The sequence below is a fragment of the Galeopterus variegatus genome, unplaced genomic scaffold, assembly GCF_000696425.1.
Source record: "Galeopterus variegatus unplaced genomic scaffold, G_variegatus-3.0.2 Scaffold1660, whole genome shotgun sequence".
Lineage (NCBI taxonomy): Eukaryota > Metazoa > Chordata > Mammalia > Dermoptera > Cynocephalidae > Galeopterus > Galeopterus variegatus.
In genome coordinates this window covers 36,648-53,630 of record NW_007727771.1, presented here as the reverse complement: position 1 = coordinate 53,630, position 16,983 = coordinate 36,648, and the positions used below count along the sequence as shown (strand labels likewise).

The 16,983-nt window shown below is 45.6% G+C and overlaps 1 protein-coding gene across 1 annotated transcript in view; it reads right to left on the bottom strand.

Moving 5' to 3' along the window:
• The window catches only part of EFTUD2 (elongation factor Tu GTP binding domain containing 2), a 42,894-nt gene that overhangs the window by 4,846 nt on the left and 21,065 nt on the right, over positions 1–16,983 (bottom strand). The window contains exons 10-19 of the mRNA XM_008578307.1: positions 15,314–15,480; positions 13,148–13,272; positions 9,188–9,251; positions 8,722–8,812; positions 5,495–5,630; positions 4,149–4,276; positions 3,207–3,400; positions 1,990–2,101; positions 1,473–1,613; positions 348–449 (exon numbers count right to left, since the gene is read on the bottom strand). Of these exons, the coding sequence (XP_008576529.1) occupies positions 348–449; positions 1,473–1,613; positions 1,990–2,101; positions 3,207–3,400; positions 4,149–4,276; positions 5,495–5,630; positions 8,722–8,812; positions 9,188–9,251; positions 13,148–13,272; positions 15,314–15,480 (1,260 nt within the window). The remainder of the gene's footprint in view (positions 1–347; positions 450–1,472; positions 1,614–1,989; positions 2,102–3,206; positions 3,401–4,148; positions 4,277–5,494; positions 5,631–8,721; positions 8,813–9,187; positions 9,252–13,147; positions 13,273–15,313; positions 15,481–16,983) is intronic.

The following is a 16,983-nucleotide window of genomic DNA, read 5'->3' as shown; positions in this document are numbered from 1 at the left end:
GATAGTGCGCCGCTTGGGAAGCGCGGCGGCGCTCCCGTCCGAGGGTTCAGATCCCACATACAGACCGGCTCCCGCTCACTGGCTGAGCGAGGCGCGGGAGCAACACCGAGGCTTGCGATCCCGTTGCCGGACACGGAAAAAAGACAAAAAAAAAAAAAAAGAATAACCCAACAGAAGGGGACAATCCAGTTCTCAAAAACCTTCCCATAAAAGAGATCATGCTTTTCCAAACAGATCTCCTCTAGTGTATCCCCTCTTCCCTTGGTGTTTCCAGTGGAAATCAGTCTGGAGTTCTGAGCCCAGCTCCTGGCCAGGCAATGGCTGAAGAAAGGGGCACACTGATTTACCTTGATGTCTATCTCCGAGTACATCTTCCGCAAATCGTGCATCACACAGTCCAGGTAGAGCTCCCCAGTGCCCAGGATCACATGCTCGCCAGACTCTTCCACCTGAAATGTAACAGCCCTGGTGGTCATAGCCTGGACTCTCTTGTGGCAGCACCAGCAGATACAAACAGAATCAAGGCTGGAACCCAAGAGGAGGTGCCTCAATGCACCATCAGAAATATCTACTGCTCGGGCCGGCCCGGTGGCGCACTCGGTAGAGTGCGGCGCTTGGGAGCGTGGTGGCGCTCCCGCCGAGGGTTCAGATCCCATATAGAGACCGGTCCGCTCACTGGTTGAGCGTGGTGCGGGCGCGACACCGAGGGTTGCGATCCCGTTACCGGTCACGAAAAAAGACAAAAAGGGGAAAAAAAAAAAAAAAAAAAAAGAAATATCTACTGCTCAGCATCTATTTCAGCCTCTTCAGGAAGGTTCTGTGGGGAGCATCTACCTGCACGTCGGTCCTCGAGGCACTGGGACCACTCAGCACAGTGCTACTGGGTGTGAGGTCACTGATTTAATTCCCATCTTGGTCCTTTTGGGAAAACCCTACCCTATGCCTGTGGATACAAGTGAACCATTTACTCCTGGCCAGCTACACAGAAAGATATGCTGGCAAGCTTGAATGTACAAGAATCAGAGTAACTCACTTTTCCTTCTATCTTTACTGAAAAACCAATTCAAGGAGCACTCTCCAAGGAATATAATTTTTCCTATCTAAAGACATTTGGGAAACACACACAGACACACACACGTACATATGGGGATTGCTCCTGATATAAGTTGCCAGAAGCAGCATATCAGAAATGTGATGAAGGCCGGCCCGTGGCTCACTTGGGAGACTGTGGTGCTGATAACACCAAGGCCACGGGTTCGGATCCCATATAGGGATGGCCGGTTAGCTCACTTGGTAGAGTGTGGTGCTGACAACACCAAGTCAAGGGTTTAGATCCCCTTACCAGTCATCTTTTTAAAAAGAAAAAGAAAAAAAGAAAGAAACAAGTGATGGGTGTAAAGTAAGTGGTGGGTGGCACAGACCAGTCAGCTGGGGCAACAGGGTCTGGCAGCTGCTGCAGGTCTCAGGCATACCTTGGTGGTGAGGGAGGGATAGCTCTTGTTGACCTTGCGCAGGCCATCAAGCATCTTGGGCAGCTCTGAGGGGTTGACTGGCTCCACAGCAATCTTGATAACAGACGTGGTATTGAACTTCAAGGGCCGGAAAATCTGAGCCTGAGGAGGCACAGAAGGTGCAGAGGTAAGAGAGGAGCTGAGGACCTGCTTAGGACCAAACCATTCCCCAACCAGGAGCCATGGCACTACTTGGGGACAAACTGAAGGGCCATTTATTCCCGAGTATTCTGGCAGAACAAAGAGAGGAGGAGAATAAAAGGCACCCCCTCTTAATTCTTAGCATCTGAGCCAAGTATAGAGAACCTAGCAGGGTCAGAACTAGAAGGCTAAGCCCATACTGGGGCCTGGAACCAGGAAGTGTCAGTGACTCTGGGTTAGTCCCCTGCAAGTTCCACTGCTTGTTGCTCACATGTGCCATAGTTCCTTTTGACACTCTAGCTTAAACCAATCTAGCTGGCCTCTCTAGAAACTCTACCTCCTCATTGCCTCGGGGTTCAGTTATGGTTGCTGTCTTCACAATTGGTTGATCAACACCTTCAATCAGAACCCAATTGCCAGCAGGAACACGGTTCACCTCAATGTGGTACCTGGAGCAACATCCAATAAGCAGGAATGGAACTTAGGTAGAGCATTCATTGCATAAAGATTCATTGAGTACCTGCTATGTGCCAGCTACTGAGCCAGATGCAAGGGTAAGCAAAACAGATACGTTCTAGCAGGAGAGATGTGATAAACAACCATATATTCACACACATATATGGGGTTACAAACTGATGAATGCTATGAAAGAAAAGTGCAAGCTATTATAAGAGGACATAATGGGAAAACCTAATTCCAAATGGAGGTTCATGGTAAAAAGTGCTGCTCATGGTGTCGAATGTCAGGGGATGCCCAGAGCATGACAGAAGACGCTTTGACTTTCTTAGTTCTTCAATTTTCTTCTGACTTCTAGGAAATAGGGTGGGTTTGGAGGAGGGAAAAGGGGCCACCATTGCGGCAGAGCAGCCACGTGAGGGAACAGGACTGCCTTGGTCTGCTTGCCAGCTGAGATGCCAAACATAAACTGACAAGAAGCCCAGAGGCCCAATCTAAGTTTGACTGTGCAGACTGGGAGGTTACAAGGGGTCCAGCGAAGCTTGCTGTCTTGGTCAAAGAATAGACAGTGGAGGTTGGGAAACAATTTCTTATGGGAGGGCCGACCTGTGGCTCACTCGGGAGAGTGTGGTGCTGATAACACCAAGGCCACAGGTTCAGATCCCATATAGGGATGGCCGGTTTGCTCACTTGGGAGAGTGTGGTGCTGACAACACCAAGTCAAGGGTTAAGATCCCCTTACCTTTCATCTTTAAAAAAAAAAAAAAAATTTCTTATGGGAAAAAACACGAAGATTATGACTTAAGGAACACAAAAGAGGAAATGAAAAGAGGATTAAGATAAGTAAAAAATGTTCATACGAGTCATCCAAAATGTGAAAGCAAGGCTTATGGCTTATCACAACAGTAGCTCCCTTTTGGCCCTAGCAACCCTGAGTAGTAAGAACTAGAAGTCAACGATCTGCTCAGGGAGGGTCACCTACCCCTACTGTGTGGAGCCAGGCAGCTACTGTTTCTAAGGAGGACTATCCCTGCCAGCTCCTTGGGGCAGGCCTAGGACAGAGGCCAAGGCATGCCAGCAGGCTCTGGTTGGCAGTACCTGGCCACAGAGATCCAAAGGCGACCCACAGTGCATATCTGGGAGTCTTCCTCATCCTCCAGGGTGTAGTTCTCCCCCAACACCTTCACAGGTTGCCCAGCATGGATGGTACCACTCAGCACCCGGCCAAAGGCATGAAATTGAACTCCATCATCTGTGCTGTACATCTTCGTAGTGTGGCACATCAGGGGACCCTGGGGACAGAGTGCAGCTTTAAGCACATATACCCTTTGAGCAAGGACCACTGTCTCTACCTCCCTTGACAACAGTGACATGAGCTCTATGAGGAGGCAGCCCAAACCTAGAGTAAGATGTGGTGATCTCCCAGGAAATCTCCAAACTATACTCTACCCTCTCCCTCTAGGAAGGGTTTATAGGAGACAGAGGCATAGCAAAAAAATTCTCTTCCTTTTTTGGGGCGAATAAGGGCCATGGGGAAGAGAAACAGGTTTAGAATGGCAGATTGGCACTGTTGACAATACTTATCCCAAATATCCTTTGAAGATGTAAGTCACAATTCTCAACTGGCTGCAAGTTTATGATGAGCAACTAGATTGCCTAAGGAATGGCTGGGAAAGATGTTTTTAAAAGCCAAGACTGACAAGATTAGCTATCATTTGCTGAATCTTTACTATCTGCCAGGCACCATGCTAGACACAACCGTAACCCTTCCTTGATCTTATTTAATTCTCATAATAACCACTCACATATCATCCTCCTCATATTATAGGCCAAGACCTTGAGACACAGAAAGCATAAGTAATGTTCCCAAGGTCATACCACTAGTAGTAGCAATATCAGGCATTGAATGCAGGCCTGACTATGCTCATGGGGAGGGGCAAGCAAGAGTGGGCAAGAAGACATGACTCCTGTGACTAGAAATCAGTATCCCCAAGCAGGAGTAGAAAAAAATCAGAGAACTGGGGGGCCACGTTCCCTTACATCAGGGTCACAGTCGCTCATGGCCTCGCCAAGGTCGGAGTCCACACCGCCAGTGTAGGTGTGCTCAATCTTGGGCTTGGCGCCCACCTTTGGAGAAGGAATATGCTGCACACACATGTCCACAAAGCCTGTGGAGGGAGAAGAGAAAGCTATTACCACCCACTCTCCCAGGGAGAAGTGAGCAGGGATTAATGATCCACTCATGACGATCAGAAAGCTAAAAGTGAGGGAACTGATTTCTAGCTCTAAACACTGCGGCACTATGATTCAGGGGGAAGTGATACCCTGTTTCCTGATAAAAGATCTGGAGTCACACTGATGCCAAGGAAGAGCAAGAAGCAGGACTCAGTGGTATATGGTTCACTGGAACTCAGCTGATAAAACACTGAAAGTATCTACATCAGTCCATGAACTTTACTGAATATAAGCATTCACGAGCACTTACATTGAGCTAAATAAGCACCCCGTCTTCTTTCTCGATCTACTTAGAATAATCTCTAAATTGACTCTTTTGCCCATTGAGAAACTCTGCATACATTTCTGTTCGACAAGTAACCCTATTCTCCTATCACATTAAATAAGCCACACAAAAGAGAACCCCCATTAGCGCACTGGGATAGGCATGTTTGCTTTTAAATGATATCTAATGTGTCAGACTGATGGCCAGGCCAGAATGAGCTATTAAAACTATGTACTTTGGGGGTTCAGACACCTAATGCCTACCAGACTTAAAATCAGAGATTGCAGAGAGGACCCTTAGCCATCACCTTTTTCATCTCCCTTTTTTTATAGGTGAGAAATCAAAGTCATGGAAGAATTAGGTGGCTGGCCCAAGGTCACTCCATGGGAGGGGCAGGGACAGGGCAGGATCAAGACTCAAGTCTTTTTTCAACCAGTCCAGTGCTCTTTCTACTATATCACCTGCCTCTGTCTAACTAAAATACAAGACAGGAGCTCAGGGGAAAGAGAAACCTGGTTTGTAGCCCAAGTCTCCCAAGTCCTAGCCTAGCTTTTTCCACTACTTCATACCACCTAAGTGTCCACCTTCTTGACTGCCCCCTGGCAAATCTACCAGAACCTCAGAGTCTGCCTCCCTATCTCTTTTATTTGTACACTCCTCCTGGTAGGGAAATTTAATTCCTTTTGATTCCCAAGATAGAATTTTTAATACCATCCACTAAGAAAAGCAGCTTGGGAAAAAAGCAGGTGTTTTGTATTCCAACCTGTGGATTGTTTAAAAAAGCCTCAGATCTCTGACCACCACTGCAGGGTAAGAAGTTGTTCCCGTAACACATGCGGCAGGGTCTGAGGATGGTAACGTTAATGGGCCATGAGCTCTTTCTTACCTGTGAACTCGCCAAAGAACTTTTTGCAGACCAGCCTGAGCAGGGGGCGGATGTTCAGCTTCAGCTCCTCCTTGGTCAGGTGGATGCCAAGCTCGTCCAGGGTCCTTGGGAGGCTGGTGTCCACATCACCCACAACCTGAGGGTACCAGACACCATGTCAGTTGTAGTGAAAGCCCCAGTGTGACGCTACAGAGGGTGACAAGGGAAGGCCAACAGGCAACTTGAAGAGCTACTGTACTGGGTTTTCTTCTACAGGGAGAGCTCTTGGCAAGAGTAACAATTTGGTTTCAGGGAAGTCCTTGGCACCTACCCTTCAAACCAACTGTGGGTGAAGCTGACTTGGTCAAATCCCCACATCAGCCAATAAACTAAGTGCTCAGAATGACTACTGTCAGTGCTGCCCCCCGGTGTCTGAAAAGCAGCACCTCATCCCACTCGGGAAATACCTTACCCTTCCATATTTAGAGACTTTTCAGATTTAGAGGATGGTTGCACTGGAAGGAACCAAAAAAGGTCACCTAGCAGTCCATCCTGTCAGGACAGGGCCAAGTTAAATCATCCTCGGCAGACTCAAGGCCGCTGCTGAGGCAGATTCTATAAATCTCTTTTATTAATCTTTTCTTGCCTGACAAAAGATACTAAGTGTGAGTGTGAGTGTGTGTGTGTGTGTGTGTGTGTGTGTGTGTGTGTGTGTGTGTGTGTGTGTGTCCCCCGCACTGGCCCACTGTGTACAGTCCTCATTAAACACGTGCATACTTTATTGCTGTCTTGGGAAAAAGGTCTCTATAAAAATACCTGTACAACCTTTTTACCCTTTTAGTCCTGCCCTTAGACAGCACAAATTCATATATACATACTGTTATATTCCTTTCTTTGGAGCATCCCACATGTTTAACTACATCCTTACCACTTTCTGAGGCATCCTTTCAATCTAACATCACATACATACATGTCCAAACAGTCATCAAAACAAAGTTCTACCCAGCAATGCAATCCTCTAGAAATGAGGAAGAAATAGTGTATTTTTCAGACAAACAAAAGCTGCCGGAGTTCACCACCACACGATCTGCCCTGCAAGAAATCCTCAAGAGAGTCCTGCATCTGGAATCTGAAAAATGATAATCACTACCATGAATATACAAGAAAAAACAAAGCCTACTGGTAAAACAAAAATGCAAACAAGAAAGAGAAATAAACTAAATCTTACCACCACAATAAACAATAATGACAATGAAACAAAAGTAAAACAAACCCTCAGTCTCTTCGGAAGAATATAGAGAAACAATTCATTTTTTTAAAACTGGTAAGTGAAAGGAAGAATCAAGCATATAGCCTGTCTTTCCTATATGACTTGTCCTCAGGGTAACCATAAATAGCTAAGGAGGGAACATTTCTGTCTATTGAAGTATCCTAGCTAGTAAATAAAGAGGGAATAAAATAATTAGAGTACAATATTTTGCAAAACCTTAGTGAAATAATGGATCTAGCAAATAATCATCTGTCGGGCCTTAAAAACCAATGCCACCTTAAGTGACATTACAAGTGGCGCCATTATGGGCCCACAAGGGCGTATTAACATGGCAGCCTAAGAGGGAACCGGGAGGAAGTAGGGTGGGGGTGTCTACGGGAACCTTGCCTAAGCCCTTATTGGCCAAATACGTGCTTCTGCGCTCGTGAAAGACATTGAGACAGGATGCATGCCTTTGACCTTTAAGTTGATAGGATTATGTAAAGCTAGGCATTGAGACATGATACATGCCCTTGACCTTTAAGCTGAATGTTAAAACCTCCCCTCCCTATCTGCCTATAAAAGCCAGTGCTTGTGTGGTAATAAACGGAACTGCTGCTTGACAGAACCCCCACCGCGTCTGAGTGTCCTTTAACTGGGCTGGGTGGCGGGCGGTTGTGCTCACCTCTCTTCACGGCTCTCTTCCCCCGCCTCCTTCCAAAGGGGACTGGAGGGAAAGAGTAATCCAGGCCATTCACTTGCTCACCAGAAGGAACGAGGCTAGGGCTGTACGGGTTGGCCGGCGGCGGACCCAACAATCATCAATGTCTGTTAACATCACAGAGAGACAATCAGACAAAAACGGGCCTCCTGCAGTAAGAACATATGCCTCTGAAGCCAAATCTAACCCGAATGAGACCAAACCTCAGAATCCAGAACCCAATCATCAGGAGATGCAGGGGATGCTAGAACTTGTTAATTGATACTACTGGGATGGAGCCAGAAAACCCAAACTTTGGGAAACTTTATGGAGGAAAGAGGATAAATTTAGATGATGGAGGAACCTATATATTAAAAGAAACTTAAGAGATGCCTGACATCGGGAGCGCCGCTGCGCTCCCAAGCGGCGCACTGTAGCAGTGCGCCACCAGGCCGGCCCTTGGCCATTCTCTTAATGGCTGCAAAATACTTCATTTTATGGGATATGCCAAAATCAGATTATCACTGATGAACATTTAACTTATTTCCAGTCTTTTTTTCCATTTCTTACAGTTATAAACAATGCTATGGTAAACACCTTTATTTATATCTATATATAAATAACCTAGAGGACTTTCACAATTATATCTGTAAGATAAATTACCATAACTGAAATGATTAGCTCTAAAGAGTCACATTCTTCTGAACAGTCAAGATCTGTCCACAAACTTTCTCTAGATTATGCCTTTTCTTTCTTTCATACCTTCACCCTTTCCTCTGATTTCAATATCACCTGGAGTACTGTATGTTCTAGATCCAGAAGATGACTAATAAACAATTGGTGACCAACCATCCTTCTACTTAGTAATACAAAACTGAGCAGGTTTAGGGGCAGAAGGAAGTCTGAGTTCACCAGCTTTTCCACCTTGTGCTTAGAAGAGCAGAACTGGGGCCTGGCTGGTTAGTTTACTTGGGAGAGCATGGTGCTGATAACACCAAGGTTGAGGGTTCAGATCCCCTTACTGGCCAGGTGCCAAAAAAAAAAAAAAAAAAAGAAGAGCAGACCTGAACCAGGTGGCCTGACACACTCACCTGAGCGATGATCTTATAAAGGGGCTCCAAGATAAACTCCACAAAGCTCCTCTGGGAGCTGCTGGTTGGGGCCTTTTTTGTGACCTTTCGCCTAAAGAGAAAAAGAAGAGTTCTAGGTTGAGGGTTCAGATCCCCTTACTGGCCAGGTGCCAAAAAAAAAAAAAAAAAAAGAAGAGCAGACCTGAACCAGGTGGCCTGACACACTCACCTGAGCGAGGATCTTATAAAGGGGCTCCAAGATAAACTCCACAAAGCTCCTCTGGGAGCTGCTGGTTGGGGCCTTTTTTGTGAACTTTCGCCTAAAGAGAAAAAGAAGAGTTCTGAGTGATCCAGGAGGGAGAAGACAGTGGCACTTGCCCCAACAACGGTCCATCGCTTAAGTTCTGAATCTGAGCAGGAGTCAAGGGGGAGGAATGTGTGTGATCATAAAGTTTCCAGAGAGAGATTCCTGAGAGGACATCCCTTCTGCACACCTGAGCAGAGATGTGAAGACCTCAGAAGAAACAGCCTCTCATCTGATCAGAGCTCAGGAAGCCAACCTACTTAGAGGAAGAAAGACGGTAGTTCATGTCTAAGGAAAGTAGGTTTTAATCTTGGAAACTCTTCCTTTATCTGTCCTCGCTTACTGGGAAAATGGATCACCCCTCCAGAGTCACGTCCCACACTCTACTTACGTCTTAGGGTTGAAGTAGATGTCACCCCAGAGTCTTTTAGCAAATTCCTGGTAATTAATGTCACCTATAGGAGAAGCCACACAATTATAATCTGCTTAGCAAAGTGTTGTTCGAAATTCTGTTTCAAGTGCCACAACTGGTTCACAGCTGAGGAATTCTACAGCACCTTCCTTTCCAGGGTCCAGACATTTCCGTCTAACCAGGAAGACAGGCAGGGACACTGAGGCACAAAGAAGGACAGAACTGGCCCCAAACTGACAAGGCTGTGCTGAAGCCCAAATGAGAACCTAGTATCTCCACTTCCGGCAAGCACTAGGATTGAGCAATGGACAAGGACATGGCTTATATCCTTTCTTTTGATGGAACAGGCTCAACTGCCTATATGCTATCCTCTGTATCTAAGCCCCTTCTCAGAAGTGGAGATTAATGATTCCTTCGTACTTTTCTGATCTACAGAGAAGCTCTAGTCTGCTGCCAGGAGGGCCACCTTCCAGATAAAGCGTCATCATAAGGTTCTGACTAGCCACCAAGCCTCTGGTAGGCAAGCACCAAGCCCTTTGGAGAGAAAACACCAAAGCCAACCTTTATCTCATCTTTTACCGACTAATATTGGTAAAAGTTTGACTTTTTGACTGCAATCGTTAATCATGGTCATACTGAACCATCCTATAACATTCAGTTAGATTGCTAATACCACCAACTACCCCTACATATTTCTACCCAGACATCAGACTGTTCCCTCTCACCAAAGATGGCATAAAGGGAATATCACCTTTCTCCTAAAGCCACACCTCCCTTCAAACTTTTCTATCTGTATCAGTAAGGCTACCTCTGTTTTTTATTTTTATTTATTTATTTTGTGTGTGTGTGTGTGTGTGTGTCTCTCTCTCTCTCTCTGGTTGGTTTTTATCTCTAGTTTTTCATCCAACCTCAAAATCTTTTTCTTCCCCAATTTATTAATTAACTAATTCTCCCCTTCTTTCCCACATTATTAGTGACTGAAACTTTCCTTCCTCTGTGAACCACTGTACCTTTTACTTTTATACCCTTTATGATTGTACTTATCAGGCTGTATTATAATCCCTGGACTGAACTTGAATATTCACAAGAGCTGGGCCTAGCATATAATAGAGGTTTTAAGTGCTTACTGAAAGAATGAGTGAACATTTCTCAGATTCGTCTCTTTTTCAATCTCACAGATAGCAATAATGCAGTACTCACAATCCTATATCTGAATACTGGCAAAAATGTCTAAACAGGTGGCCCTTCCTGCATTCCTTCCTCTGTCTGGTCTATCTTTCCTCAGCTTTGCAGATATCACCCACTTTAATCTTTAATAGCTCCCTACTGTCTACAGAATAAAGTCTAAATTCCTTAACCTGGCATCCCAAACCCTCAATGTGATCCCAACCCAACCCGTCAGCAGTTTTCACTTGAAATTTTCTCCTTGGTGAAATAGGCCATGACCAACACCATCTGCCTCTGTGCCTCCTCTTCCAACCCTGACAATCTGGAATTCCTGGAGCCCTACCATCTACTTGCTTAAGCCCCATCTCCTTCTCACAGCCTGCCCTGACCCCTAGGCCACTGGAGCTGATGACCCCGCCCCCCCAAACTCGCTCAGCACTACCTGCCTACAGCAGCTACTTGGCACTTAGCTCACGCTTACACTGCCATACCTCACCGTGGGAGTCTGTCTACTCACTGGATGAAGTTCCTAGAAGTCAGATTACTCACCATGACTTGTATTGTATTCCTAGCAAGGGGACATGGTATCAGTTTTGGCAGTGTGGTGTAAATGGATTCTAGTCCAAACTCTATCAATAAATTCTGTAAACATGGGCACAGTTTCCCCAAATGTTAAATGAAGGAGGACTCGATGATCTCTGACATTCCCTTCAGTGCTGACTTTCTAGAAGACTATCCATGGCTTTTCACGCTAATGATGTTGGAGCCCATGGCTGGCTCCTTCATAAACTAACAGTGAGTTCAAAGGATGAGTAACAATCTCTCCTCCCATGGCTCAGGGCCATTTTCAATCAGAATCAGAATTAATTAATTAATTAATTAATTAATTTATTTATTTATTTATTTTGTCTTTTTCCGTGTCCGGCAACGGATCGCAACCCTCAGTGTTGCCCCTGTACCGGACCGGGGACCGGCAACGGGATTGCAACCCTCGGTGTTGCTCCCGCGCCTCACTCAGCCAGTGAGCGGGAACCGGTCTGTATGTGGGATCCGAACCCTCGGGCGGGAGCGCCGCCGCGCTTCCCAAGCAGCGCACTATCTAGTGCGCCACCGGGCCGGCCCTTCAATCAGAATTTAAATCATCTGTACATTACAATTACAGAAAGGGTCTTGGATTTTGCTTCACATGCTGATACAAAGGACATTTAGAAATACATAAACTTCTGGCCGGCCCGGTGGCGCACTGGATAGTGCGCCGCTTGGGAAGCGCGGCGGCGCTCCCGCCTGAGGGTTCGGATCCCACATACAGACCGGTTCCCGCTCACTGGCTGAACGAGGCGCGGGAGCAACACCGAGGGTTGCAATCCCGTTGCCGGTCCCCGGTCCGGTACGGGGGCAACACTGAGGGTTGGGATCCGTTGCCGGACACGGAAAAAGACAAAAAAAAAAAGAAATACATAAACTTCTACTGGAACCCTGTTCAGATGAATTTCATTTATTGTCCATTTATGCATTTTAAAAAAAGGAAACAACTAAAATAGACATCTAATGATGAGAAAATGGTTAATGAGTCAATGCTGAGTGAAAAACACAGAAAAAATAAATATATAAAAATATGATCTCATTTATGTAAAATAATAAACAGAAAAAGAGGCAATTATAACAAACTGTTAATAATTATGGTAATAGGGCCAGCCCGGTGGCACACTGGAGAGTGCGCCACTTGGGAGCACAGCGGCGCTCCCGCCGAGGGTTCGGATCCCATGTGGAGACCGGTTCCTGCTCACTGGCTGAGCGTGGTGCGGGCGCAACACTGAGGGTTGCGATCCCGTTACCAGTCAGTAAAAAAGACAAAAAAAAAGGAAAAAAAAAAATTATTATGGTAATAAAGTTATGGTTGAATTTTGATTTCTGAACTAGATTTTACTATATTTTCTACTTTTCTACAGTGAGCATATATTAAATATATACATATTTTTTAAAACGACCAAGTTTTAATCGCCTGTTATTTCACAAGAGCAAGGGGACATACTGAGAGAGGCAGGACAGCTGCCTGGCGAGAACAGAGACCCTGGCACTCCACCACTATCAGCTGTGACACCTCTCACAGAGCTGGAAAGTAGGAGCAATGATGACTCCCCTCTAAGCAAGTACAGCATTTGAGACACACAAGACTCTCAGAACCTGGTTCCTGTTGGAATCTGAGGTCATCGGAGAGGCACAGAGATGGAAAGCCAGGGAGCCTCTTGGGTTGCAAAGCTGGTCCCAGGGATCTGGTGTCAAGGCTCCTGGGATCCACAAAATCATTCAACTGGACATGCCAGTGAAAGCTTCTACATTCTGACTGCAAGTCCAATAGAGTTCTCGATTAGGCCTATCAACTCTTTATGTGCCCAGACACGCTGGAAAGATGGCCAGAAGCACTAACAGTGAGAGAGACTCCACCCATGAGAAGGAAGTCTGAAAGTGCTTTCTGGGCATGGATAATCCCTATTTTATAAAATCTGTCTCATTCTTGGAGAGATTTCTATTCATAAAATGAGCTCTCTCTCCTCCCATTTCTTCCTAGTCACTTTTATTTTTCTTTTGTTTACCACTTAGCCTAAAAAAGGGTCTAGAGGCCAAGAAAAGCCTCAAATGTGATAATAACGGGTAATAAAATGCTCCCCCTGCAGGGTACTCTGACATGGAGCCAATTTCTGAGCCATTCAGCAGGAAAGGCACACACGACTCTGGGGAAGCTGGCAAGACAGACCGCCAGCCATAGCTTACCAAAAGTGTCAGCGTAGATCTTGGCAAAGGAGCCCAGCGTGAAGCAGATGCTGTACTGGGAGCTGGAGAAGCAGACGTTGCCCAGGAGCGGGGAAAGGATCAGGTTTTCATCAGTGGAATACATGCTGAAACGGAGACAGTGGTGAACACAGTGCCAGGCTGTGCAGCAGCCCTGACACACTGCCAAGGGGAAGGGCAGGAGCTCAGTATCATAGCCGCTCTCCAGCCTTCACGAGGGCCTTACATAAGACACGAAGCTTTGCCAACAGCCTGGTCCAAAAAAGTGACATGATGGAGTTGTTCCCTAACTTGTTCCCAGTAACAAACTCATTTCCCAGAGCTGGGAACATTCTGCACAATCTTGGAAAAGTTAACCACACTGGACATACAAGGGGAAACCTGCAGGACAGAGACAAAGACCTTGGAACACAGGAAATGAATCTAATGTGATAAGACAGGAATACACTTGAGAGAAACCTCAATTTCACAAATACAAACAGACATAAGAACCATGAAGGCAGGCAGGCAGCTTTGCTCCCCACTCTCACTGCCTTACTCTTCTTTATTCTGTTTTGTTTGGCTTTTTTTTTTTTGGTGGCTGGCCAGTAAGGGGATCTGAATTCTTGACTAAAACACTAAATCTTAAAAGCCATGCAAAAGCCACAAGCATCTCAAGTTCACTAACATGTATAAGAAAACCAGTTGTACACAGGGATCACATCACGACCCTAGCTTTGGTACATTATTTTATGGAATTTCCTAATTAGAAATAAAAGTATTGGCTTATAAAGAACAGTCCCCTACCCTATTCCACCCCACCCCCAGGTTATACTCCCTGGAGGCAACTGCTTTCAATTCTTTCAAAGCTGCTTTTAGAGTATTTACCTCCTTATTTCTGAATATATTTATGTTGCTTTTTTTCTTTTTTTTCCTTCTTGTCTTTTTTACTGACCAGTGACGGGATTGCAACCCCTCGGTGCTGCGCCCGTACCGGGGACCGGCAACGGGATCGCAACCCTAGGTGTTGTGCCCGCATCGCGCTCAGCCAGTGAGCGGGAACCAGTCTCCACATGGGATCCTACCCCTCGGCGGGAGCGCCACTGCGCTCCCAAGCGGCGCACTATCCAGTGCACCACCGGGCCGGCCCGCTTTTGCTTTTTCTTATTTACAAGTTTGAAACATGACCTCTTGACTCCCTATTCTGGTAGATCAGGATTTAGCACTATCCCGCCCCACTTATTTTTTTTTTAAGAAGTTTATCATTTCGTCTTTTGGGCTGATGACATCTTGTTTGGCTCTAGTCATTCTCAGCCCTGCAGAGGTGGAGAGAAGGAATTCCGGCTGAGAATTAATGCTACAAACTGGGGAGGCTCCTGAAGATGACTGTCTCTGGTCACGTAGATAACATCCCAAGTCCTCAACTGCAGAGGCATTCTTTCAGTAGGAGGGCCTCACCCTGGGCCCACTGGAGGGGCCTCAAGAAGTCATCCAAACCATTTTTCAGCCTGCAGATAAGACTGTCTTTAAGATATATTTAACCTATGCTTCAATGCCACTTTGACTCTGTTATTCTAAGGTCTCCCAAACATCACTCATACTTATTAATGTGAGCCCTAAATCCATCTTGTTGATAAACAGGTATATCCACAGAAACACAGCAAACAGCTCCTTAATCTACTTAGTCTGTGTTAACAATAAGATAACAGCAGCTAACATAGTCAGAGATCAGTTGCCATATGGCAAGCACTGTGCTAAGTATGTTACATCAAATATCTATTTAATTTCTTGTAACATCCCATTATGCAAATATTACAATTATTCTTTTTTTGTACAGAGGTGGAAACTGAGTTTAAGTAATTTGCCCAACTTTACACGGTTGGTATGTGGTGAAGATGAGACTGATTCTAGACCCCCACGGTACTACAATAATAAATTGAAGATGTGTTAAACTGCACAACTGGTTAGGGCACAGAGTAAATAAGGCCAAGGCTGTGGAGTCAATCCCTGTAGAGACCCAGAATGTGCCTCTAGCCTTGCCCAACAAGCTTACCAACACACGCCAAGAAATAAACCAGAGTTGTTCCCAGAGGTACTGAGGGTTAAAATTAAGATTTATAAAAACCCGAGTCTCTGAGGACAGGAAATCCACTCCCAGGGGTCTCATACCTAATTAATCCATTGACCTCATCCACAATGTGGCGCAGCTTATAATAAGCATCTGTTGGAGGCAGCTTCAGCTCCAGGATTAGCCGGTCAATCTTGTTGATGCACACAGTGACCGCCAGCCTCTCTTGTACCGCATGCTTGATCAGCCGCTCTGTGTTCAGCATGACCTGAGAAACACAAGGCTCAGAAAGTGGTGACAAAAGCAAAGAGGGCAGAAAGTCCAGGGCAGAACCAAAGAGGGCATTATTTCAAAACACAAAGTATGTGGGGCCGGCCCAGTGGCGCACTGCTACAGTGCGCCGCTTGGGAGTGTGGTGGCGCTCCCGCCGAGGGTTCGGATCCCACATACAGACCGGCCGCTCACTGGCTGAGCGAGGTGCGGGCGCAACACCGAGGGTTGCGATCCTGTTGCTGGTCATGGCCCGGTACGGGCACGACACTGAGGGTTGCAATCCGTTGCTGGTCATGAAAAAAGACAAAAAAAAAAAGGAAAAACAAAACAAAACAAAACACAAAGTATGAGGGGAAAAGAGGACCTGGGAAAATAGATTCTTGGGTAAAAGCAGAGAGCACCTTGCCCAAAAGCAGATGTAGGAACTTTAAGATGGCACCGTGTAGGACTGAGAAATGAATAAACACACTAATACTGCTAGGAGCCAGGTTTCTCAGTGCTAGAGAAGAAACTAGGAAGGCTAGAAGAACCTGTGGTGCTGGAATGGAATTGGGGGTACTGGGATGAAAGAATGATTTTTAATATATAGTACATGTGGGAGTGTATATTATCTCTCTATGCTCAGTGGAAAAGCCTGGAACAATGCACCCCAGTAGCAATGAGGACACCCAGATGTTTGTTTCTAAGTACCAGTCCGCACTATAGGAAGCTGGAGCTCCTTGAATAAATGGGTGATTCCAGGATTGGGGCAGGAAAAGTACCAGATGAGTCTAAAAAACATCTTTTTGTGTCTGAAAGTAAGGAAGTGATCAAAAATGGACAGGACATGTCAAAAGGATGAAGGAGCCAGCCTCACTAGCCAAATCTGGGACAATAAGAGCATCAAAATATGGATTATAACCCACTGAATAAAATAAAAATCCATGTATTCATACTGATAATAAACAAACAAGTGGGGGAGAAGGAAAAGCTCTTCCTTACAATAAACACACAAGAAACAAGAAGAGTTAAAAAATCACCATTGGGGCCGGCCCGTGGCTCACTCGGGAGAGTGTGGTGCTGATAACACCAAGGCCATGGGTTCAGATCCCATATGGGGATGACTGGTTAGCTCACTGGCTGAGCGTGGTGCTGACAACACCAAGTCAAGGGTTAAGATCCCCTTACCGGTCATCTTTAAAAAAAAAAAAAAAAAAAAAAAATCACCATTGGCAACTATCATAAGATTAAGCCAAGAAACATCAAGGGATGATAAAACTAGCAGATAAAGCTTGATAAGGAATAGGGTATACATAGATTCAGAGTATTTCCCCACAATTTATTTATTACAAAGGGGAAAATAGTAACTTTACACTGGAGAAACATGGGCACCCACCTTAACCAAGTGACCAAAGTTAAAATCACCAATTATGGGAGAAGGTGACATCATGCACCTCCTGATGTAATGGACTAATAACACAGCTTTATTTATGTAGTACTTCTGCCAAAAATAACCTGA